This window comes from Ambystoma mexicanum, chromosome 5q (assembly GCF_040938575.1).
Source record: "Ambystoma mexicanum isolate Mex_15411 chromosome 5q, UKY_AmexF1_1, whole genome shotgun sequence".
Lineage (NCBI taxonomy): Eukaryota > Metazoa > Chordata > Amphibia > Caudata > Ambystomatidae > Ambystoma > Ambystoma mexicanum.
In genome coordinates, this window is record NC_090933.1 from 338,894,317 (window position 1) to 338,920,544 (window position 26,228).

The window sequence follows — 26,228 nt, forward strand, 5'->3', positions numbered from 1 at the left end:
GAACAGTGTGAGTGTGCCCATCTGTGATTGTTGTACCTCTCGAACCCTTCACCCCAAAGTACGGTTTCTGTGAGCATACGCCGGCCCATAAAGCTCACCTGTCAATTATGGAAGATAAGCTCTCAGTCGTGCCATTTCTGGCAGGGTCACGTTGAATGGGATATAGTTCCTTCACCGATCCCGGATAAGGTTTAGTCCAGCTGCGACTATGCTTCTCCTCATGATTGGTAAGTCTTTGTTGAGCTCTTGTGATGCTGTTCGTTCTGTTTAATGTCTTTATATGTTGCTCCTATTTATGCCCGCAACAATGTCTCTTCTGTTTTCTTCCCTTAGATGGAAATGCGGCCTCAATGCAGCTGTGAGACGCGAGATGTGGCCGATGGAAGATGGATGCTACCGCAATGTTTGACAGCAGGTAAGTGATTGTTTAAGGAAAAGCGCAAAGTATGGCGAAGTGTTACCTTAAACTGACTGTTTATTCGATGTCTAACCTTCCTTGCAGGGGCTGCTGTCGACAATGGAGCGGGTTGTGCTGCAGTGCCAAAATGAAGATTTTGGCGTTACGGAAAGTGTAAAGATGAATACTTGGTTTCCCGAAGAGATGTACAGGTAAGCACAGCTTCCCCCAGTTGATCAGTATGCTGGCAGGAAGCAGGATCTTCAAAGGTAGGTTTGACCTTAGGCGACAGTGTTACACTACTTGCAAGTGCAGAATAATGCGAAGCGTCTGTCTTGAGGATCAGGCACCAGGACAGTGTCCACCCAGGTCTCCTGTGCATGCGACGCCTGCATGCCTGTGCCCCTGACTTCATGACCATGACCGTAACCACTCCAGCACACTATTGTAAGATAGGGTGTGATGGGTCTAGCAAGTACAATGCTGAGTAAAGTCAATTTCACTTTACTGCTCTGGAAAACAGTTGATCCCAGAAAGGTATTTAAACCTTGGGAAATCTGGAAGACTTCCCTGTGGCACTGCACTGAAGGTGCAGTGTGACAATTGTAAAAGAATGCCTATGGAGTTGGTTAGACTCCATAACCAAAAGGAAAGTATAAAATCACATTAAAATACATGAGGGAGTGGGGGGAAAAAGGGTCTCTAGGTTATAAAAAAAAAAAAATCAAGTCCTCAAAATCCAGCAAAGTTGCTGGGGGTCTCCAAGGTGGAGGGAATTAGCACATTGAGAATTCTCCCCAACATACCCCTTCACACATTCTAAAATATATGCTCCACTTGTTAGATTCGGGGTTAGTATTCGACTCTATAAAGGTCCATCTGGCAGCTTTATCAGCCTATATACCACCTCGCAAACTTAAGCTTTGTGCTGGAAAATTCCATGCATTAAGGCAGTCATGGAGGAGTAAAAAGACTGCACCCTCCAATTTCAAACCCACCAACAGGATGGGATCTCAATGTAGGACTAGCAAAGCTCATGGGGCCCCCCAGTCGAGCCTATGCATAAGTCATGTCTGAAACACCTGACATACAAGACCGCCTTATTAGTGGCCATTACTTCCATAAGAAGAGTTAATGAAATACAAGCATTGTCAGTTCAGGACCCTTTAATATCCAACTAGCTCAGCTGAGGTAAAACTCCACACACTAGATTTGAGGAGGGCGGTCCTTTACTACGTAAAGGAGACCAGACTGCTTAGGAAAACAGATCAACTATCTCCGTAGCACCAGGCAGAGGAGGAGACCGCATTTCCAAGAATGCCATCTCCAGATGGATAATCAGATGTATACAATTATGCTATTCATTACCAAACAAAACAATGCCTTTTACACCAAGAGGTCACTCCACAAGGAGCACAGGAGCTACTCTGGCTTTTATTGCAATGTCCCCTTAGACAGCATTTGCAAAGCAGCTACATGGAGCTCTGTACACACTTTCACTCAGCATTACTGCATTGACACCCAGTCCAAAGAAGATACACAGGTGGGACAAGCGGTTCTAAAACATCCATTTGCTGCTGCTGCTCCTCACGACCCACCACCTTCTCCTAACACCGCTCGCTAATCTTTACATAGCATGTGATCCAAGCAGATTTCACAAGCCTCAGAAGGGATAGATTACTCACCGTAATCGTATTTCTGATTCTTATATCTGCTTAGATTCACATGCACCCACCCTTCTTCCCCTGAGAGAAGGTGCATAGATATTATATGAGCTTTCTGTCATCTATCTGCTTGGATACACCTGTACTTGCGTTACACTTCATGCAACCTCATGTCAGAACAAAACAATCTGCGGGACCTCGATGCGTGAAGGACTATGGGTACAGTGGACGTTAGGCAGAATCCTGTGCAGTTCCCTTGGGAACACTGCAACAAGATTAAGACTACAGGAGCAGCAGTAAACCCAATTGGTAGCAGTCTGCACCACCCAGATTTACCTGGTAGCTGTGGCTGAGCAGTCAGACTTCTCTCAAGAAGAATAGGGCAGTATGCAGAGTATACACAATAGGGCCAAAACACAGTAGGGCAAACAAACACCGACCAGAGCTTTGTATAAAAAGTATATAATTATTTATTTAAAACACACTTTAGGTAATACACTAGCACTCTCAATGAAAGGTAATCTAAAACACAGTCAGGTAAGTATACACACCTCCCTTGATAACTATCAGACAAGTCAGGGTTAAAGCACAACTATTTGTTAAGACAGAAATGAGCGCTTAACCTAGATGGCACTCCAATAGTGCAGTTAATGGGAGAGAAAAAGGCAGAGCATAAGAATAAAACAGTTCCCCACACTTTTAAGAGTTCAGAGCAAGTGGAAAAAGGCAGGTTATATACTGTAGAGCCAAAGTTCATCGGCCAGGCCCACTTTAAATGGAGCAAAGCAAAATGTGCCCAGGATCACACGGTTTAAAGTGCACTGAAAGTCTTTGCAGCGTGTTCAAAAGAGGTTGGGGTGGGTCAAAAGATATAGTTAGAAGGCCTGGAGCCAACACAGTTTAGAAGCCAAGGATTTAAGGGTCACCTTTAGCAATATGTAGAAAGGGGAGGCCAGGCAGGACACAGTACCTTAAGAGAAAGGAAGCTCCAGCGGGGACAGTTGTTCCTGGCAGTGGTTGAGGTTTGTGGTTCCGACCAGGGGAAGAGAATATCGGAGGAAACATGGAGTCGTTGGCACTGCACAGGGTGGAAACCAGTCGCGGAGTTCCCGATTAAAAGGTGCAGTCCTTTTATTCGCGGTCAAAAGTGGTGCGCTTGGTTATACAGCCGCCGGGGTGCTTGGCACAGGCGATTCGACCAAGGGCCGTCTTTGGAAGGCGAAAAGGGTGAACTGGTTGGTCCCACCAGCTCGGAGGAAGAAGACTCGTCCAGCAGAAGATCATCTCTTGTCGTCGGGAAAGTGGTGAGGTAGCTGCAGCAGGGCTTCACCGGTGGTGTCGTTGCAGATGGCTCAGCTTCGTCCCTCTTCGGATTCTTAGGTCCTGTGGCGATTTCTGAAGTTCCAGTCCCAAAGGCCCTGCTTTTATGCAGAAAACCCCCCATTCATCAGCCTAGTTGTCAATCACACATGCTAAGTGATGAGCCCGGCTCACCACTGGGCCAATGACAGTAGAGTGCAACTTGGGTTGCTAAGGCAACGCAGTCCAGGGTGCCAATTCCCCCCCTCCACCCTTCCTGTGGAACCCAGACAGAGTGGCACCATTTGGAGGGCTTCTGTGGAGAAGCCCACCAAAATAGTGCAACAAAGGGCTCGACCTTTGTCAGAGTTACAGAGACGGACACAAACGCCATTTTAGAATAGAGTTCTGGCAAAAAGACCCAACCGTGAATTTAATATTAAATAAACCAGCGGTATCTTTAAAATTGCACCAAAAAGTGGTGCATTTAAAATCAATGGGAAAATCCCATAGAGAATATTCCGGTGGAATATTTCGCGTGGTAACCACTGCCACCAGCCAGAAACTCGAGGAGGGACGGGACAGTGCCCCCTCGAAAACAGACCCAGGGGCATTCGAATTACCCCTTACCAGTACTTCCACAATATGATGGTTTGTACTGGTTCTGATCACAATTTTGGACTAGTAAAGCCAATGGTGACTTTACATGCCCTGGGAGACAGTAGTCAGTCCCAGGGTATGGAGTATATGTTTGGGGGTCACTGACACCCCTGTGGTACTGCACTGAGGGTGCTGTATACCACACATACAGAAAAACTGATACCGAGTGGGAATAAAAGAGTCTCTTAGCAGGAGAAAAAAAACAAACCCCACAAATCCAGCAAAGCTGCTGGGGGACTCACTAGGTTTGGGAAATTAGCCTTAAGAGAACTCTCCCTAACAGACGTCTCACTAGGGATAGTATTATTGGCATGCCCCGTTGACGTCCCTTTGAGTTTCGAAAACTGTAATACTCTGCAGCTTCTACTATGCATAGCATGTAAATCTAAGCAGATACAAGCATTAATATGAAAAAGAAAGAAAAAGAAAGAAAGAGGAGAGAAAGAGGAGAGAAAGGAGAGAAAGAAGAGAGAAAGAGGAGAGAAAGAGGAGAGAAAGAGGAGAGAAAGAGACAGAAAGAGACAGAAAGAGAAAGAGTCCAGCAACACTTTATATCCTACACCAACCTACTCTACCATGGTCATCACGCTCTGAAAACACCAGCATCGCGATCATAAGGTGAGGCATGGACAAACTTTTTGCAGCTCGTTTGTGCTACATTCAACGCAACCTGAGCCTTTCGGCTTTCGTCTGGGCCTGCTGCCTCAATGGCGTTGCAAGGACATAGGACACTCCCTGTATTCGGATGCCAGCCGCCGAGGGCTCAGACTTCATTCGTACTTCGGTGGGGCAGGATCCGGCACTCAATCTCCGGTCCACGTGAGTATGTCTTGACTGCACCCCCCGCAGGTGGTCTCCCCCTCCCAAGCCACCAGCCAGTGACCGCCGTGCATCCACATCGGGCCAATGGCGCCCCCCTGAGCCGCGCCCCCCTGGTGCACTATTATCTCCTTCCTGTCCCTCACACTGAGGTTGGGTCCCCAGCGCATCGCATCTTTTTCGCTCACTACAGTTGCGATCTCTGCTCCAGGACTCGATCCCGAAACCCAGGCTTGTGCTCCTGACTCTACGGCTGCCCTCCGGTGGTGACATCCTATGCAGTCTGGCTTCCAGAGTGGTGGGCTGCTTAGCCACGACAAATCAGCTTTGTCATGCTGTGCACAGCCTGGATAATGCCTGCACACATCCTGGCTTACTCTGCCCGGCTACAATAGAGTGCAGAAGCCTGGCCACATCCTGGTCTTGGCCTGGGTGCGCTCCGTGGGACGGCGGAGTCCGGTGGGGGGGCCATGCATAAGTCTCTCTCCCTCAACTCAGGCTTGTGGCTGCTTTTGGCTCTGCGCCTGCCCTCTGGTGGGCCGCCCTGTGCTGCTTGGCCTCCAGTTTGGTGGTTGCCTACTGCGACATGTCATTCAGATGCTCTTTCTGACATGAGACTTGCACCGCCCTAAGGACGCTTGTATAGATCCTGACCTCTGTTATAATAGACGGGTTTGCCTCGCCAAGTCCCTGGTGAGCATACCTCCTCACAGTGGAAGTATCGGTCCACCAGTCACCCGCCCACTGTGGCCTGTCACTGTTGCGCCCGATCATCAGCACCACGCAGAGGGCCGGTGGGATAGGCGCCTGCACCCCTGAGGCCTGTCCAGCACGCAACATCCTAATTGAGATCAGCCTGCCCCAGGGCTCCTACTGTACACTGTCCTCTGCAATTGTCTTACTAACCAACAAGATGGGGGAACAACAAGAAGCTCGCAAAAATGGATCAATTTGCACGCCAAGACTAGCCCTCCCCTCCACCTGCTACAGCCTCGTCTGCCACTACAAGCGATGTGTCCACTTTAAATCAGACCCTGGTTGCTCTTAAAAACAGCACAGACCATCTCGGCTACAAAATTGACACGCTAACTTGAAAGGTGGATATTACGCAATAATTGATGTAGTAACCCTGTGGGAGACTACAAAACACTTGCCCTCTTGGTATTCGGTACCTCACCTACATTGTTCACAAGGCTTTCTGGGGCCTGGGACCTACTTACCATCAACATTTCCTTCCTAAATACTGTCCCTCAAGCCCTCCGCTCTTCTACCTCCAACCTTCTGCGAGTGGGCCGGTTCTACAAGCAGAGATTTGGAGGGAGAACCCTTTCTTCAGCAGGTGCCTCCCTGTGCAACAGGGTCCTTGCCACCCTCCGTATTGAGCGTGAAATTCACAAGTTCAGGAAACTCCTCAAGACCTTCCTCTCTTAGGGAGAAGTCTAAAAAATGTGCCAATTCCCTCCAGCTTAGAGACACCCAGCAACTTTGCTGGATTTTGAGGACTATTTTTTTTTTAACCTGGTGAGACCCTTTTTCCCCCCCAACCTGGAGAGAGTGAGACCCTTTTTCCCCCCCAACCTGGAGAGAGTGAGACCCTTTTACCCCACTCAAGTATTTTAATGTGATTACTGAGCTTTGTATTTCTTTTGGTTGTGGAGTCTGACAAACTCCATAGGCAGCATCTTTTACATTGCATCACTCAGCACCTTCAGTGCAGTGGCACAGGGACGTCTGTTAGATTTCCCCACTGTTAAAATACCTTCTCTAGGCTAAACTACTTTTTCCCCAGAGTAGTAAAATGAAATTGACTTTACTTACATGTGTAACTTTCTAGACCCAGCACACACTATCTTACAATAGGGTGCTGGAGGGGTTACCTAGTATCCCCTCTGTCTAGCTTCTCATGTAACATTTTTATATCTTACCCTTTCCTCAATGAATGGCTGGTGGCAGTGGTTTCGTTTTAACTACTGTGGTGTACATTTACCGCAGGCTGCGCTCGCAGCTGCAGTAAAGCACCCAAGGGTGCCATTTTTGTCAAAATAGCCCCGGTCCTCTTTTTTTGCCATTTCTTTGTGGAAAGGTCCTTCTTGAGATTTACTCTGCGCGCCAAACCAGGTTTGCTCCCATTGTTCGCTTTGCCTTTGGCGGGATTCAAGAGTGAAGCAGAGGGGAGCCTGAAAAGAAGTTTGACATCAGCATAGCACTGAGTTGGAGCGGAGAGCAGCAATGCGGTGGGCGAGGGGTGCCAGTGATTGGTTGAAAAGCCAGGGAGAGAGATTATACCCAAGGGGAACACCACAAGTGAAGAGTGAGATAGAGGAAAGGAAGGACCCAAGTTGGACCTGGGAGGGTCGGTTAGAGAGGAAAAAGGTCAGCCAGGCCAGGGCCTGATCAGCGATACCCAGATGATCACAGGCGGTTGAGCAGGATGGCATGGTTGACTGTCAAAGGTCGAAGAGAGATCAAGTAAGAGGACGACAGAGGGGAGATTAGAATCAAGGTTGGAGAGGTCTTTGCGGATGTTCAGAAGAGCAGTTTGCGTGCTTCTGGCTTCTCTAAAGCCAGACTGATGGTCATGGAGATAACCAACAGATCAGTGCGGAGGTTAAGCTGGGAGACAGCCAGCTTTTCCAGAAGTTTACCCTGGAAAGGGGTGCTAGAGATCAAGCGATCGTTAGCTGCAGAGGGATCGTCGGTGGGTTTCTTGAGAAGAGGGTGCACAAGAGTGCTTCAGGGGGGATTGGAAGGCTCCAGTGGCTAAGGAGTGGTTGCAGAAATCTGCCAGGGCAGGAGCAAGGGTGTCAATATGGTCCTTGTTAGGGCGAATTCTCAGAATTGTGCTAATTTCTCTCCGTTAGAGATCCCCAGCTCTTTTTGCTGGACTCTAGGACTTTTAATCTGTAACCTGAAGAGTGAGACCCTGTTCCCACTCATGTATGTGTGATTTGGTCTCGGTTTCGAGCGACTTTGGAGTCTTACAAACTCCATAGGCATCTTTAGTGTGTCACAGTACCTTCAGTGCAGTGGGAAGTCTTAGATTTCCCAAAGGTTTAAATACTCCTCTTGGTGAAACTACTTTCGAATGGATTGTGTCCTCCCAGTATTCCTCATCTTTGATAAACGTATCTTGCCAGCTTTGCTGCTGTGGAAAAGAATTCTCGGCAGAGGGCGCTGTGCACGATGTTGCATCTCGAGCGCGGCTGTGGCGTGTCAACATCACTTGTAGAATAAGTAGCTTGTGCCGCGCCCATTGGCATCTGTTCTGTTTTTCCTATAGATTCGGTTTGTGGAAATAACGGTGCGTTTTGTTTTTCTTCTGAAAAATGTCTTCCTCAACCCCTTTCTACCCCTAAGTTGGGATTTAAGAAATTTCGATAACAGATCCTGTGTCTGCCTTTGGTGTTTGGGTTCCGGCCACCGGACCGACGACTGCTCGTCCTGTCAGTCTATGACAGGACAAACTCTTCAGGAACGCAGAGGTAAATTGGCAGTGGGGAGGGAAGCTTCAAAGGCTACTTCGAAGAAATATAAGAAGTCTGGTGAGATTAAGGACTCCACTCGGTATAAACATTCGAAGAGGTCCCTGTCGAGACAATCGTCTTCGAAGAAGAAGAGACACCATAAAGGTATCTCTTCGTCGGTGGATACTTCTACAGAGGTTTTAAGATGGCCGACTTGGTCGGATTCCCCCAGTAAATGCAATGTTTTAGGGTAGCGATAATGCAGATCTTTGAGAATGCAGCCTCCACCCCCTCAAAAGAGTCACGCAAGAGCCAGACCCCGGTCGCACCTTTGGACGACTCAGGAAGGTCAAACTAGTTCGGTAGTAAATGGGATACTCGACAAAAAGGCGTCAAATCGACTCAGTCAAGTATGTCTATGATACTGGCGAAGCATAACATTTTGATACCTTCATATTCGGTCTGATAGCAGAGAGTAGAGCGCTCGCTTTGGCATCTGTGCAGAGCCTGCTGACAGGTTCGAATCCCGGCAGGGCCAAATTCAGCCTTTCATCCTTCTGAGGTTGATAAATGAGTACCCCGCACAGTGAGTAATAAGAAGCAGCGCTTGTATACCGGAGGGTTCGTAGCGCTATATAATGGCTAAATTATCATCGACACCTATTGGTTAGACGCCAAAATCAAGGAATAAATCTAGGCCTTTATCAAAGGTGTCTTCAATGCAGTTGACGGTATCTTGATTCCATCAAAGCATATACCGGGATCAGGAGAAAATATTCAAAACTGTACCGAAGAAAGACTTCAAGCCAATGTCCTCAATTTATGAAGAGGAAAGTGCTTCAGATGAGGATATTTCTCCATTAGGAGAGAGGTTTGGCACTAGAGAGGTGTCTGAAGAGCTAATTGACCCAGAGTCAAAATGAAAGATGTGTGACTCCCTCCACTCTGCCAGTGGTCTTGATAAATCACCAGAGTTGGATTTTGGTTATCTTGACCAATCAGACCATGCTGATTCAGGGTATGGAAATCTTATGAACAGGTTCACTGGATACATGGGTTGAAGTAGGGCTTCACCAACCTTCGAACAGGATGACATGACAGACATCCTGGACCAGGATCCCCCCAAAAGACTCAATTTTACCTTTTTCATAAGGCCCTTCAGAGGAAGGTGGTAACTAAGTGGGAAGCTCCAGAATCTGGACCGGCTGTCAACAGGAACTTCGCTAGGAAATAGACCCTCAACCAGTGATCCTGACTATCTCAGCAAACATCCTACGCCTGAGCGCTTGGTAGTTCAGGCTGTGACTTCGACCAGACAGTCTGCCTATCCATCAAGTTCCCTGGATAGAGACGATAAAAAATGGACGCAAGGGCTCGCAAGGTTTTTACCTCGGGCAGTATGGCCCTGAATGCCACTAATGTTACCAGTACCCTGGCTAGGTTTACTTATACCCTGTGGGACTATTAATGGTGGCTGATCATATTCCAGAAGGCGAGGAAAGGGATGGCTTTCTGAACTTAGTTAAGGATGGCAAGGAGGAAACAGGAGTGTCTCCAATCAGGACTGGATACTGCTGACAGCATTAGCAGATCCATGGCTACAAGCACTGTTCTACGCAGACTTGCGTGGTTGAGAAAGGCTGGGTTTGCACCGGACATGCAGGCCGGGCTGCTCAACATGCCCTTCGATGGCTCGAGGTCGTTCGGCAGTAAGGCAGATGAGTCTGGAGAAGCTGCAGACCTCCAAGGCGGCAGCTAAGTCCCTTAGCACCTCCATTCAGCAACCTCAACAACCTTATTTGGGCTCATCTTCCTGGAGAGGCCGTTCTTTTTGCTTCAATTCCTCAGTAAGACAGGCCGCACAAAGAGGGCAAAGAAGATTCCCTCGCGGTGGATGAGGAAGGGGTGCTAAATCAGCCCCAGCAGCATCTTTACACTCAGCCGCCTCTAAGCAACTCTGAGGCCTTGACCCACAAGACCTCGGTGGGAGCCAGAATCTCAGCATCTGAATGAAGGGCGGGGCTTTACTTCAGAGGCTTGGGCACTGGAAACTAACTCAAGGTTACTGCCTTCCTTTTCTAAAAAGGCCTCAGGATTATCCACCGGGAACAAACTGTCAAAATTACAGATCCGCTCCTTGTGCAGGAAATCTTAACCCTGCTAGAGACAGGTGCAATAGAACAGGTACCTGTAGCGGAGAGGAACAAGGGTTGGTATTCCCCCAGTTTTCTGATTCCAAAGGAAGACGGAGGACTGAGACCCATCTTGGACTTGAACAAGTTCCTCAGGAAGGACAAGTTCAAGATGGTTAGCCTTTCTCAGATCCTATAGGCTCTTGAACTCCAAGATTGGTTGGCATCATTGGACCTTCAGGATGCATACTTTCATGAAGCAATTCATCTCAAGCACAGAAAGTACCTGAGGTTCTCATCAGTTTCGAGTTCTGCCATTCAGGCTGCCCTCCGCTCCAAGGGTTTTCACCAAACTGATGGCGGTAGTGGCAGCATGTCTCAACAGAGGGGCGATTCACGTCTACCCCTATCTGGACGACTGGTTGATCAGGGCTTGTTCACCCGAGCAAGCTCAGGAACATCTCAATATCACCTGCCACTCCCTTCACAGACTGGGTTTCTTGCTCAATTTCAAGAAGACCCATATGATACCATTCCAGAGACTCCAGTTAATCGGAACAGTCTTGGATACTTCCTCAGGGGGAAAGCCTAGCCTCCCGAGGTGAGAGCTCAACACATTCAGCAGATGACAGTATTCCAGAATGCCCAACATCTTCCGGCCTTCTATTTTTTGAAGTTGCTCTGTCTCATGGCATCCTGCATTTTCCTGGTGCCAGAGGCCAAATTGAGAATGAGATCCCTTCAATGGGCTCTCAGAACCCAGTGGTCCCAATTTTCAGGAAACAGGTTGTATTTTCTGCAAGTTGCTAGAACAGTTGCTCAAGACCTCATTTGGTGGGCTTGCGAGGACAACATTCTCAGGGGACAATCTTTTTGGCAACTATGGCCGGAGATGACTGTAGTGACGGACGCCTCACTCACTGGGTGGGGAGCCCACACCAACAAAGTGACAATCAGCTGTCATTGGTCTGCATCAGAGTCCGAACTACACACCAACCTTTTGGAGCTGAGGGCAATCAGACTAGCGCTTAAGGTCTTTCTGCCCTCTGTACGGGTAAAGAATGTCCTGATAATGACGGACAACAGTGTGGCCATGTACTACCTCAACAAGAGAGGAGGTAAAGGGTCACTACCACTGCAGCGAGGCAATGCAGCTCTGGTTCTGGGCAATGCAAGAAGGAATCTATCGGCAGTTCACCTGGTGTTTGGGAGAATTCTCAGAAATGTGCCAATTCCCTCCACTTTAGAGGCCCCCAGAAACTTTGCTGGATTTTGAGTACTTGATTTTTTTTAACCTGGAGACAGTGTGACCCTTTTTTTCCCACTCTCTCATGTATTTTAATGCGATTTTGTACACCGTTTCTTTTGGTTGTGGAGTCTGACAAATTCCATGGGCATCATTTTTTTTTCATTGTGTCACATAGCACCTTCAGTGCAGTGACACAGGGAAGTCTACCAGATTTCCCAAAGGTTTAACTACCTTCTCTGGGATAACCTGTTTCCAAGAGCAGTAAAGTGAAATTGACTACCATTTTAACGTTCTAGACCCAGCACATCTTACAATAGGGTGCTGGAGGGGTTGCCTAGTATCGCCTGTGTCTAGCTTCTCATGTAACTTTTTTATGTTACCCTTTTCTCACTGAATGGCTGGTGGCAGTGGTTTAGTTTGAACTACCATGGTATTTAGTGCAGACAGCGTTTGAAGCTACAGTAAAGCACCCACGGGAGCCATCTTTGTCAAAATGGCCCATCTTTTTGCCATTTCTTTGTGGAAAGGTCCTTCTTGAGATTTACTCAGGTTTGGTCTCTTTGTTCATTTTGCCTTCAGCGAGATTCACAAGTGAAGCCCGCCTCTGGCTCCAGAGTGTCAGGGGCAAGCAAGAAGTGAGGAAGGCGCCCGAAACTCCCTGTGCTTAGTCTCCTAGGAGTCCCAAATGCACTCTGTGGTGATTGGCTGACTGTCCGGCAAGGACAGCCACCCTGCTGGGTGAGTGACAGCTAGGCTGGAATGAACGGGAGATAACTGAATAAAAGGCGAGTCTTTTGGCATGGAAGGCAGTCGATCACTGGACGAAGGAACCGAAAAAGAACTTTAAGAGGACACCTGCTGCAACCCCTAGACCGTTGGTTTGCCCAGTGAAGCCCTTCTGCAGTGCCGAAACGGCAAGTTTGCATCAACAGAGAAGCCCCTGCATGGACGACTTCTCCCCTTGAGTTGGTGGGGCCAATCAACTCCAAAGCAAGCACCCTGGACATGCACCTAGGAGCTGGTTGAATTTCCACAGAGTAGCTGGTGGAAACCGTATAGCCAGGGAGAGGAACACCAGATTGTGTGCTTTGCTTTTAAGCTGGCATAGGGCTTTTAGAATATCCTCCGGACTCCCAAGAAGCAGGACTGTCCGAGCCCCAACAGGACCCCAGAAGCAAGGAAAGTCCATCCCAACAGTCAGGAACTGCAGTGTTGCTATTTGCGGTAGATGTGAGGAGCTGAAACACTGACAGTGAAGGTTGCACGTTTTGACCGTCCCAAGACATTGCAGGAGTCCCCCGATGTCCTCCCTCTTGTCCCCACGACTGAGGCTCAGGAACAGCAAGATCTGCAGAGCTGCACAGGAACAGAAGTCATCAGCTGCATCTTTTTCTTAATTTCTAAGGTACTGTAAAAAATCTGAGAGAACTTAGTTCGTACTGTAGAGTGCTTACAACTTCTACAACTCACAGGTATAATCAGCTTGTTGCCCTACATTGGATTCCTCCTTTTATCATAGACTCCTGAGAACTTATGCAAAGACTTTTCCATTTACTTACCAGAAATGCTTCATCCTAAACAAGACTTTTGCCCATTGACATTGGCTTAGCATATTTAATTGTATGACTCTTGTAGGATCCAAAAGTATTTGCCTGCTTAAGAATATTTGTGGTCTCTTGTTCTTTTAATAACCTTTTCCTTTTGCCAACTACTAAGAGTATTCTGAATGCCAACAGTAAAATATGAATGTCCCCAGCACCCTAGCTATTGATGTCACCTATGGGTGTAAGTTGCGTGTGGGCCATCCCAAAATGGTCTTTAATGATTTAGAAACTAAGAGTGTACTGTATTGAAGTGCATTTGCGTGTTATTATATTGCTCCCTTCTGAAGGCTTATTCTGACTGATTAATTATGTAAGAGTTTATTTGGATACCTGTAACTGTAAATCTCTAACTCCACTACAGCTCACATTGACCCCTCTTGAGATAAGCCTGGCTGCTCAACATGCTACCAAAACTGTGTAGTACAAGCTTCTACCAAAGGTTGGGTTTCCTAAACCTGTAGTCAAGAGTTCTGTGTAGTGTTCCCAGAGGGTACTGCATACAAACTTTGCCCAACACCGAGCCGGGGAGCAGAACACGGCGGCGGACACTGAGCAGGCAGAGCACATTCTACCACGCGCGTGAACTAGCGCAGGAAGTCCTTCAGGAGATCTTCACCCTTTGGGGAACCCCTCAAGTGGATCTGTTCACGACCGAGGTCAATCAGAAGTGCGAACAGTATTGCTCATGGGAATTTCCTCCAAGAGGAGCTCTAGGGGACGTGTTCATAGTGGACTGGAAATTTCCGCTTCTGTGCGTGTTTCCTCCAGTCCCCGTCATTCCTCACGTGATCAGGAGGCTGAGAAAGTTCGGGAAACCCACAATCCCAATTGCTCCGAATTGGGCCAGGATGACGTGGCCTTCTGGACATATCCATTTGCCCTCCAATACGTCTTCCACAAAGAAGCTCTTCTCTCGCAAGAGGAAGGTCGGGTTTTCCATCCAGAGGTCAAGACACTAAGCCTTCCCACATGGTTTCCGAGAGGCTGAGATAAGTATTGGACCTCCCGGATGACGTAATGGAGATTTTGCTTTCGGCCAGAAGACCAGCAACCAAATCCTTGTACCAGTGTTGCTGGAATAAATTCAGTAACCGGTGCAAGGACAAGAATGTGGACCCTTTTCAATGTGGCAGTCCAATGGTGCTTTCTTTTTTGTTGCATCTGGCCAATCTGGGGCTCCAGATTGGAACAATAAAGAGACACCTGGCGGCGCTTTCCATCTTTAAGCGCTCCTTGGAGGTTTCTCATTTCAAGATACCATAAATTGTCCAGTTTCTGTAGGGACTCACTAACGTGCACCCTCCAGTACCATTTCATGTCCCTGCTTGGGATTTAAACCTTGTGTTAAATTTTCTAACATGTATACCCTTTGAGCCTTTACACTCCTGCCCGTTAAGGCTCTTAACACTGAAAACTGCTCTTCTTGTAGCACCAACTTCAGCCAGCAGGGTAAGTGAGTTGCAGGTTCCTTCGTGCAAACCTCCTTATACTACTTCAAGTCCTTCGAGATAAACCATCATTCTTGCTGAAAGTAGTTTCTAACTTTCATTTGTCGCAAAAAAAATAACTCCAACTTTCTATCCTCCACCTCATTTGGGCAAAGAGGAAGAGCGGTTACATAGACTAGACCCAAAAAATGGCTAAGAGTTTGGACATTGCGAGAACGGCAAAATTTCGCCTTTATGACCAACTTTTTGTGGGTTATACCGGTCCTAAATTAGGACTAGCATTAACAAAACAAACTATATCCTGGAGGATTACACTGGCTATTGGAGTGTTAGACTTGCTGGAAAGGACCTGACGCAAGGGCTTAGAGCTCATTCCACGAGGTTTATGGCAACTTCTGCGGCTTTTCAGAGGGGTGTCCCCGTAATTGACACCCAAGTTGCAGCTGAGCAAATGTCAATTCATACCTTTGTTAAGCATTACTTCTTAAACTCCTCTTCGTCTCAAGAAGGCCTTTTTTGCCAAGGCAGTCCTTCATTCCTTACATGATAATCTAAATAGTACTCCCTTCTCCAAATTGTCACTGCTTTGGGAGTCTATCAAAGATTAGGAATATGTGGGTGGACACAATCCACTAGAAGAATAAGTTACTTACCACTAGTAACGTTCTTTCGACAATGTTCCTCCGTGTATTCTCATCGCCCCTCCCAGCCTACCACCGTACAATTTACGCAAATTACACTCTGCATTTCCTGAGAGCTTGCAGTCTGGGGAACGCCTGGTTAGTTCGAGTTATGGAACGAAAAAACAGAACTGAAGCCAATGGGTGCGGTACAAGCTACTTATACTACTGGTGACATCGACATGCCACGGCAGCCCTCAAGGGACATCAAGGCAATGACATTGTGCACAGCGCCCTCTGCCGAGAATTTTTTTTCCCGTAGCAGCAAACCTGGCGAGATACGTATATCAAAGAGGAATACGGGGGAGGAACATCCAGTCGAAAGACCGTTACCAGTTGGCAAGTAACTTGATTGTTTCCAAGAGCAGTCAAGTGTAATTGACTACTTACATTTTGTAACTTTCTAGACCCAGCACACTATCTTATCATAGGGTGCTGAGGGTGTTAGGCAAAGTTTGTATGCAGTACCCTTTGGGACCACTACACACAACTAGGACTAAAGGTGTAAGCAAACCAACCTTTGGTATAAGTCTGTAATACACAGTTTTGGTAGCGTTGCTGAGCAGCCAGGCTCAACTCAAGAGGGGAATGTGAGCTGTAATGTTACAGAGGTCAATTACAAGTATCCAAATAAACTTACACTCAAGGTTTCTTGGTAAAACACATTAATTTATTTCACAGTCAGTTATAAAACATTCACTAGAAGGAGGCAATATATATATATATATATATATGTATCACAAACATACTTTAGTACTTCACACTATCAGGTTCTGAGGCATTTAAACTACTTTGAAGGAGGAGCAAAAAGGCATAGGTTAATAAAAAAGAAGATTAAGGCGTTGATCCAGTGCAATAGGTTGGGCCAAAGACAATGGGCGAAAGTCTTGTATAGGATAAAGCAGTTCTGGAAGTTAACCGGAAAAGTCTTGGCCAATGTTCTCAGTAGTAGTTCATAAAAGAAAGATTCATATGTTGGGTCACAAGCAGACTAGGACTGCAAGTTGCTAAAGTTTCAAGCACTTTTGCAGTGAGAGGCAAGTTCCTCCCTTCCACTCCTTCAATAAGGAAAGAAATGGCTTTATGAGCAGGACTTGGGTGCCACTCACCTATAATGTCCCTGCTATTTGTCACAACTATTGTAGGTCACCGATGTATACTATGCAACTTCACAATTGTTAAAACCCTACGTATAGTGCACTCCTGTAAAGTGAATAGTCACTATAACTGTATATACCTATCTGTAAATTCATTATCTTACTTGATTGTACCTCCAAGAACTGTTCATTTGATTAATGCATGCAACAAATACAATTTCATGATGCGCCCAGATGCCTATGGGCCCGAATGCGCTATACAAATAAAACAAATACAAGTTCTCTCGGTCGGGTTTTCACAGTACCTTACAACGAAGAAAAATATGCAGCTGAAGAGGTCTGTCCCTGGCAGTTCCTGCAGATCTCGCTGTTCCGGAGCCTCAGTCGTGGGGACAAGAGAGGATATCGGGGGACTCTTGCACTGGGACTGGTCAAAAAGCTGGCAAAGGCAAATCTTCAATTCCGGTAGCTGTAGTCAAGCACACAAACTGGTGTCTTTCTCCCTGGCTATTCGGTTTGCTGCAGCACTCTGAGGAAAATACAACCAGCTCCGAGAATGGTATCCAGGTGGCCTACGAGTTGATTTGTCCCACCAACTCAAAAGTGAGAAGTCATCCTTGAAGGGGCTTCTCTGTCGAGATGAACTTGGCAATTCGGACCTGCAGCAGGGCTTCACCTGGCAAACCAAGGGTCCAGAAGTTGCAGCAGCCGTCCTCATTCAGCTAGTCTTAGTTTCTTTCGTTCCAGTGGTCGACTCTGCCTTCCAAGCCAAGAGACTTGCTTTTTATCCAGTTTCCTCCCATTCATTCCAGTCTAGCTGCCACTCACCGAGCAGGGTGGCTGTCCTTGCCGGACAGTCAGCCAATCACAGAGTGCATTTGGGTCTCCTAGAAGAGTAAGCACAGGGAGTTGCGAGCACCTCCCACACTTCCTGCCCACCCCAGACACTCTAGCGCCAGAGGCGGTCTTCAGTCCTGAAGCCTGCCAAAGACGTAAGAACAAAGGGACCAAACCTGGTTTGGCACGCAAAGACAAACTCTAGAAGGACCTTTCCATAAGGAAATGGCAAAAAAAAGAAGACCGTGACCTGTTTACACACAGGGGGCTCAGACGCCATCTTGAAAAACACGGCTCCTGCGATCTACTACTGGTGTTCGCAGTCAGGAAAAATCATGGTAGTTGGTTGTAAAACCACTGCCACCAGCCATTGAGAGGAAAGGGTAGCATTTGACTGCTACACAAGTTTCTAGAGTTAAGGGACCAATTAACCCCTCCAGCACTCTATTGGAAGATAGTGTGGGCTGGGTCTAGGAATTTAAAGGCTAGTAAAGTTAATGCCACTTTACATTATCTGGTAAACAGTAGTTTATCCCAGAGAAGGTATTAAAACCTTGGGACAGCCTAAAAGGCTTCCCCGTATCACTGCCCTGAGGGTGCTGTGTGACACATGAAAAGATGATGCCTATGGAGTTATATAAAACTCCGTGATCAAAGAACACAAGAGTAAAACACACATCAAAATACAAGAGAGTGGGAAAAAAGGCTTGCACTCTCTCCAGGTAAAAAAATAAAGTCCTCAAATCCAGCAAAGTTGCCGGGGGTCTCTAAGGTGAAGGGAATTAGCACATTTATGAGTATTCTCCCTAACACTCAGTAACCCCTTCCCTGCGCCCCACCAAACCCCCCCCCCCTCCCCATTCCTCAACCCCCCTCCCCATTCCTCAACCCCCCCCCCATTCCTCTAACCCAAAAAGACCAGGCCGACACGCCCTTAAAGGCGCCCTTATCAACGCTCCATCCCTCCCAGCTCACGTCCTCGAGATCAACAACCTCATCACCACTCTTGACCTACACCTACTTGCCATTACAGAAAAGTGACTCGAGGCCTCTGGTCCAGCCATCAAGCTTGCTCTCCCACATGGCTACTCCATCTTCCGCCAGGACAGACAACTCTCCAAAGGTGGAGGTGTACCCTTGACTCGGTGGCAGAACATAACTGCTCCTCCACCATAATCTCTAACCAGGCATATCCCTGGATGCATCACAACTGCATCCAATTCTCCATCCCCACTAAGGCCACCACCAAACCACTCTCCTAGGCCCACCCTCCCCCAGCTATGGTCAGAAGCTGCAAAAACTCACAGCAAACAACCTCTGCCCACTACTAGATGTCAAGGAATTGAAACCCCCTTTCGTCAATGACCCCAACACCCTTGCTGACGTCTACGCTCACACTCGCTAGATCCATCAATGCCATAGCCCCGTTTGAAGCTAAAAAGAGAAGAAATCCATGAACACAAACTCCTGGTTTACGGATCAGCTACTAGTCCTCCGCTCAAAGAAAGGTGCTGCCCTAACCATCTGGCAGTCCAACGCCTGTGACTCCAATTAAGAATTCAAAAGAATCTCAAAGCAATATAAAACAAAGAAGCCATCTTCCATGCCAAATCAAATGCCATCATCCTTCGAATCTCTAAAGCCAAGTCCAAGGAGCTGTTCTCCATCTTCAAAGATCTCACTACCCCGCCCACCAGCCCCGACGAAATCCAAGACGAAGCATGGTGTACCAGTATACAGGCAGCACTTCTAAACAAAATCTCTCTTCTCCAAGACAAAATACAAACAATGCAATTCATTACCCAAATCCGACTGCCCACCCACACCCACGACCTCCACACAAAAGCCCCCCCCCCCCTCTTTGCATTCAGAGACGTCTCTGTAACCAAAGTGACAGCTCTTCTCCAACACCTCAAAATAGCCTTGTGCAAAAGTGCCATCTGTCCACGCAACATTAAAGATAGCACCTTACTATTCTTAACCTTACTTGACTCCTTGCCCCCCCCCCCCCTATCCCCTCAATCACTTTCACCCTTTCACCGCGGGTATTGTCCAATCCAGTCTAAAAGCAGTTTCGGTCTGCCCACTTTTTACAATGCCCTCCCTTGATCCCTCCTCCCCAACGCCCTTCGAGCTGAAACTTCCCTCACTACTTTCCGCAAAAAGTCTCAAAAACCACACTTTTCAACTGACACTCCCAATATTACCTGCCGAACCTCGCACCCCTTTGTATCCACGGTAACCAAGTATAAATAAAACAGATCATCTTGTAATTAAGCTCTTATTGCCGGTCTCTAAAATTTGATGCTCCCTGTAATCGGATTTGTTCACTGTAACAGCACCACAGTGCCCCAGGGCTGCTGTGCGCTATATAAAATGTTAATAAATTAAACAGTCTTGCATTACAGCCCTTGATGGTTTTGGATGAACAGGGAACAACCTGTTTTGACGAGACTTTTATATCGGACTTGTCTAGAAATCTCATCAGGGGAGAACAAAGGTAAGAAAGAGTGAGGAAAGGTAGCTGCGGGGGGCCAGAGATAGAGAAGCGGGAAGAGGACGAGAGAGTGGACAGGATGTCCTGGGTTTTAGAGATGAAGTAAGAAGCAAGGGCCATGCAGAGGGCCTGGTAGGGGATAGGAGAATTAGAGACTGCAGCAGGATTGGCTAGCTCCTTGCAGATTTTAAAGAGTTTGGCCGAGCTGTTAGATGCTGCAGGGACGCAGGCTTGGATGTGGGCTCACTTAGTGCAGACAGAGCCGGTATTGCCTTTGAAGCAGGCGGCAGGCCAGATTATCAGTTGATGCACAAGATGCCCGCCATTTCCTCTCAGCCAACCTACACTTGCGTTTAAGAGTGACAAGGTCATACCAAGAATTGCATTTGGCTTTGGGCTTCAAGCGGATCCTCATGACAAGGACAACATGAAGAGTATCAGAGATAGGGGAGCTTGGAAAGGGCTGCGTCAGGATGAGAGTCGGAGGTGGAGGAGGGATGACAAAGTGGCAGCGAAAGCCTCAACTGACACACGCTTCATAGGCCAGATGACTGAGGTAGGTTGCAGTGCTGGAGCTGGCTTGGCCTGGAGGGTAGAGGGTAGAGCGAGAGAGATGGGAGGAAAGGAGAAAGTGATTGTTCCAGGAGAGAGGATTGGTGAGAGGGGGAGGTCAAAGGAGATGAGAAAATCCAGAGTGTGCCCTGCAGAGCAAGTTGGGCTGGAGGGAGGAATAGAAAGTACCAGGTCCCGAAAGAGTCAGGGACAGGAAGCATCCAGGTGGATGTGGAGGGACAGGAAGCATCCAGGTGGATGTGGACGTCATCCAGGAGGAGGAGTTGAGTGTTCGAGGCCAGGATGGAGGAGGTGGGGTCAGCCCACTCAGAGGAATGAGGTAGCCTGACCAGGTGGCTGATAGAAAGTAGCAATGGTGAGTGGCAAGGAGAGAGAAAGCCTACAGACAAGGCCTTCGAAGGTGTAGGCCTGCACAGAAATGACAGAGGGAGGAATCCACTCCGGGAAGATCAAGGCTACGCCACCACCCGGATGGTTGGATCTGGGCGTGTTAGGGAGAATTCTAATAAATGTTCCCTTCACCTTAGAGACCCCCAGCAACATTGCTGGATTCTGAGGACTTGAAGAGTGAGCCTTTATTCCCCACTCATGTATTTTGATGTATGTTTTACTCTTGTGTTCTTTGATTATGGAGTTTTAAGATAACTCCATAGGTATCTTGTCATGTGTGTTACACAGCACCATCAGTACAGCAACACAGGGATGTCCTTTTTAGACTTCCCAAAGGTTTAAATAACTTCTTTGGGATAAACTACTGTTTCCCAGAGAATGTAAGATTAAATTGACTTTAGTAGTCTTTTTAAATTCCTAGACCCAGCACATACTATATTAGAGTGCTGGAGGGGTTACCCAGTATCCCCCCCGTGTCTAGAAACTAATGTAGCAGTCAAATGCTACCCTTCTCTAGCGAAATGGCTGGTGGCAGTGGTTTTAGAACAAACTACCATGCTTTTTCCCCGACCGCGAACACAAGTAGCTAAAAATAGCGGGAGCCATGTTGTTCAAGGTGACGCCTTAAGCCCCTTTGTTTAAACAGGTCCCAGTCTTTTTTCACCATTTCTTTTTGGAAAGGTACTTCTAGTGTTTGTCTCTGCGCGCCAAACCAGGTTTGGTACCTTTGTTTCCATGCCTTTGGCAGACTTCAGGACTGAAGTCTGCCCATGGCGTTTAAGTGTCTGGGGTGGGCAGAAAGTGAGGGAGGTGCCTGAAACTCCCTGTGCTTGGTCTCCTAGGAGACCCAAACACACTCTGGGGTGATTGGCTGACTGGCAAGGACAGCCATCCTGCTGCGTGAGTGACAGCTAGGATGGAATGAATGGGAGAAAACTGTTTAAAAATTTGAGTCTCCAGGACTGTAAGGCAGAGTCGACCACTGGAACTAAAGAACCGAAGACGAGCTGGAAGAGGACGGCTGCTGCAACTACTGGACTGTTGGTTTGCCCTGCTGCAACTCCGAATTGCCAGACTTCCATTCAACAGAGAAGCTCCTTCAAGAACGGCTTCTTCCTTTGTGTTGGTGGGACCAATCAGCTCAGAAGACACCTGGATACCATTCTCAATGCTGGTTAAGGTTTAGCCAGGGAGAAGAAAACCAGTTTGTGTCTTGAAGCAATGGCTGCTGAACCAAGGGGACTCCATTTTGTTTGCTCCGACGACAATCCCGAGCAGTGCCAGCGTCCCGACGTCCTCCCTCATGTCCCAACGACTGAGGATCAGGAACAGAGATCTGCAGGAACTGCCAGGTACCAACGTCTTCAGCTACAACTTTCTTGCTTCACTTTAAAGGTACTGTGCCATCCGGTGGAGAGATTCCAACTCTCGCAGTGAAAGTTTGTGAAACTTTCATAACTTGAAGGCCTAATCAGCTTTTGACCCAACATATCATTCGCTTTCGTCTAAACTACTTCTAGAAACTTTTACAAAGACTTCATCTGTACCAGAACTGTGCTGTCCTATCCAAGAACACTAGACTATTGACTTTGGCCTGGCCCATTTAATTGAACAGACCCTCCTGGTACATTCAACCTTTGCATTATCTAAAAGTGTTTTCTAACCCATTGCACAAACCTCTGCCTTTTTATTCCTATTTAGTGAAGTGCCATTTTGCTCCTTTTTCAGGGGAGCTCAAACTGTCCCTACAACTAAGAGCTTTGTACTGTGGTATATTGGTTATTGAGTTGATTTATACTAGTGAATGTTTTACTAAATGACTGCGTAAATAAATGTGTAAGTATGTATACCAAGAAACCTGGAGAGCAAGTATCTACTTGAACCACTGTGTGACACTTCTGTGTAACTTCCTTTACTGCTCACATTCCCTCTTGGGATAAACCTGGCTGCTCAGCCCGCTACCAAAAGTGTGTGGTACAGATTTATAACAAAGGTTGGTTTTTGCTTACACCTGTAGTCCCAATTGTGTGTGGTGTTCCCTGAGGGTACTGAATGCAACTGCCTAACACAAGGTATATTAAGAGAAAATAAAGGGAAGCCCAAGGGCAACCAAGCCACACTGCCCATAAAGAGCTCTGTGCCGCCATAGGAAAAGGCAGTCCGCACAAAAGTTAAAGGGACCTATAAATCCACACACACTTTGGAGAGACAGAAAGGTCACCCATAGAATAAAAGAAAGGGCGATATGGGAAAAAAGATTCTCGCTCACCGAGGAACAAGGAAAAATCATCAAAGTCCAGCAAAAAGCTCTGGGGTTGACACGGGTGAGGAAGATTTATCACAAATATGAAAATACTACCCAACACCAGGAAACACTATTGAAGTCAATGTAGTAAACTTGCAAAAAGAAAAAAAGAATACTTTCCTAACTTCCATTATATGCTTTACTTAATTCTCAGTTGAAAATCACCAATGTCACTAAGGATACAGATTAAACTATTTTTAGAGTGAAAAAATTAAAATGAAATTAAAGTACCAGAATTAAAATACTGCCCATCAGTTTAATTTTCTCTTCCAGCCCAAAACTATAACATTAAGATCAAAACATAAACAAGCAAAAATGCATACAGAATTATAATCAAAGACTAAGGGGATACATTTTGCAAGCTCACAATTAAAAGCCAAAAGAATCGTACAGCATACTAATTTGTGAAAGGTTGCTTGCAGTCCTCCTACACAGTACCTTGGTAGAATCTGCCGTCACAAATTCTGCATTGTAGATAAATTCATTGGAACGACATCGACCTTTCATGTCAGAATAGCGCTGCTGACACTGTTGCACTGACACATCGGCAATGTCTGACAAAAGAAAAACAGATTGTGGCACTCATTTCTGAAAGATACAGGACATTCCGCAGCACAAAAGGCATATGGTTAGCACACAAATTTTCCGCCCTGGATGTCAGGGGAAGGAACAAGAAAGGAAGTTACTTACCTGTAACCATCGTTCTCCAGTATGGGTCTGGCATGGATTCACAGGGCCATGAATATTCCCAGTCAGGCCACGAATCCTCGCTAAAAGAAAAAAAAAAGTTAACCTTACAACCTGTATCTCCTTTAAAGCAACCCCTGTCCTCTGGGCCATACTGCACCCATCCAATGACAAGCCCCTCCTCTGGGCAGCCATCTTCAGATTTGGTAAGCACGTTGTTAGGGACCAGTCCCAGAAATGTGCTAATTCCCTTCTACCTTAGAGACCACCAGCTCTTTTTGCTGGACTTTAGGACTTTTCATCTCTTATGTATTCTTATTGTGATTTATTGTGCGTTTCTTCTGACTTTGGAGTTTGACAAACTCCATAGGCATCATCTTTACATTGTGACATGCAGCACCTTCAGTGCAGTGACACAGGGAAGTCTTTCAGATTTCCCAAAGGTTTAAATACCTCCTCTTGGATAAACTACTGTTTCCAAGAGCAGTGAAGTGAAATTGACTTTGCTTACATTTGTAACTTTCTAGACCCAGCACACACTATCTTACCATAGGCTGCTGGAGGAGTTACTTAGTATCCCCTTTGTCTACTTTCTCATGTAACATTTTTATATTACCCCTTCTACAATTAATTGCTGATGGCAGTTTACTTTTAACTACCTTTGTAAACACAGCCCATGGTAAAAACACAGCTGCAGTAAAGCACCCATGGGTGCCCATTTCGTCAAAATGGCCCGGTGGACTTTTTTCACCATTTCTTGGTGAAAAAGGTCTTTGAGATTTACTCTGCGCGCCAAACCAGGTCTGGTCTCTGTTTGTTTCATCTTTGGCAGGATTCACAAGTGAAGCCCGCCTCAGGCTCCAGTGTGTCTGGCAGGGGCAGGAATTGAGTGAGGTGCCCAAAACTACCTGTGCTTAATCCCCTAGACTGGAATGAATGGGAGAAACCTGCATAAAAGGTGAGGCTTTTTGGCTTGGAAGGCAGAGTCGACCACTAGATGTAGGAATCCGAAGAAGAACTTGGAAGAGACACCTGCTGCAACTCTTGAACCATTGGTTTGCCCAGTGAAGCACTGCTGCTGTGCTAAAACTCCAAATTCGACTAAACTAGAGAAGCCCTGCAAGGACGACTTCTCCCCTTGAGTTAGTGGGACCAAGGAACTCCAAAGTAAGCCTGTCTGGACATCCTCTCAGAGCTGGCTGTACCACTGCTGCTGCTGGAACCAAAGTGCCAGGGAAAGGAACACCAGATGTGTGTTGCTTTTAAGTTGGACCCAAGCGCCAGGAAGATCCTCCGGACTTCCCTGAAAACAGGACTGACTGACCAAGCCTGAGCCACGTCAAAGTGCTGGACCCAGATACAAGGAAAGTCCAGAGTGGTACCCGAGAACCAGAGTGTTGCTATTTGCTGTCAGACGCGAGGAGCTGAAACACAAGGACCACTGAATTGGAGTTTGCCCATTGCAGAGCAGGAGTCCCCAGACGGCCTCCCTCTTGTCCCCACGACCGAGGCTCAGGAACAACCGGATCTGCAGAGCTGTACAGGAACAGAAGCTGGTACCATTGCTTTTAACCAGAGGTACTGTAAAGTCTAAGAGAACTTATCTCTGGTCATGTAGCCTTAGTTGCTCTGTTGAGAGCAGTCTTGGTTACCTTGCAGAGTTGCTATAGCTTTGCCCCTCACACGCCTCCCAGCTTGTGGCCCTTCAAGTGTTTTTTCCTACAAACATTTGTAAAAACATTGTGCAATACTTTTTACCTACCTGCAAAGAAGATCTTCAGCTCCCCTAGACATTTTTGCAATTAACACTGGCTGTCCTGGCTCCACGAGAGACTCTTCTTACCTTTGACTGTGCTTTATCTTTCCCTCAGGAAAGGGTTAAACTTATTTGACATTGGAAGTTTTTCCAAAGTACTAACCTGTTTGCAAAATATTTAACAACCTTTGCTTTATTCCTCTATTCTATCTTTTACACCAAGCTCACTATTGTTCCAAATGTAACCGTGATAAATCAATGTCCACAGTGTCCTAGCTATTTAAGTCACCAAATAGGAAGTGTGTGTGTGTGTGTGTTATCCCCAATGAGTATCATCTGCAAAACATCTGCAGAAACTAAGTGTGTTTTGAAGTGTATCATAAGTGTTACATATATTGCTACCTTTTGAAGGAGGCTTATATAACTGAAATAAATGAATAATTGTTTTATCAAGAAACCTTGGAGTGTAAGTGTTTATTTGAATAACTGCTACTGTAAAACTGCCACAACATTACTGCTCACATTGACCCCTCGAGATAAGCCTGACTGCTCAGCAACACTACCAACCTGTGTAGTTCAGACTTATACCAAAGGGTCGGTCCCCATTGCCAGGAGGTCAAGGTTATTGTAGAGCACCCAAAGGGTACTGCATACAATCTTGCCTAATGCT

General features: G+C 46.8%; 1 protein-coding gene across 11 annotated transcripts in view; it reads right to left on the bottom strand.

Moving 5' to 3' along the window:
• The window catches only part of RNMT (RNA guanine-7 methyltransferase), a 480,952-nt gene that overhangs the window by 219,545 nt on the left and 235,179 nt on the right, over positions 1-26,228 (bottom strand). For all 11 annotated transcript variants that reach the window (XM_069620807.1, XM_069620798.1, XM_069620799.1 and 8 more), the window contains one exon: positions 23,554-23,669. In XM_069620807.1, coding sequence (XP_069476908.1) covers positions 23,554-23,669 — 116 coding nt within the window. The remainder of the gene's footprint in view (positions 1-23,553; positions 23,670-26,228) is intronic.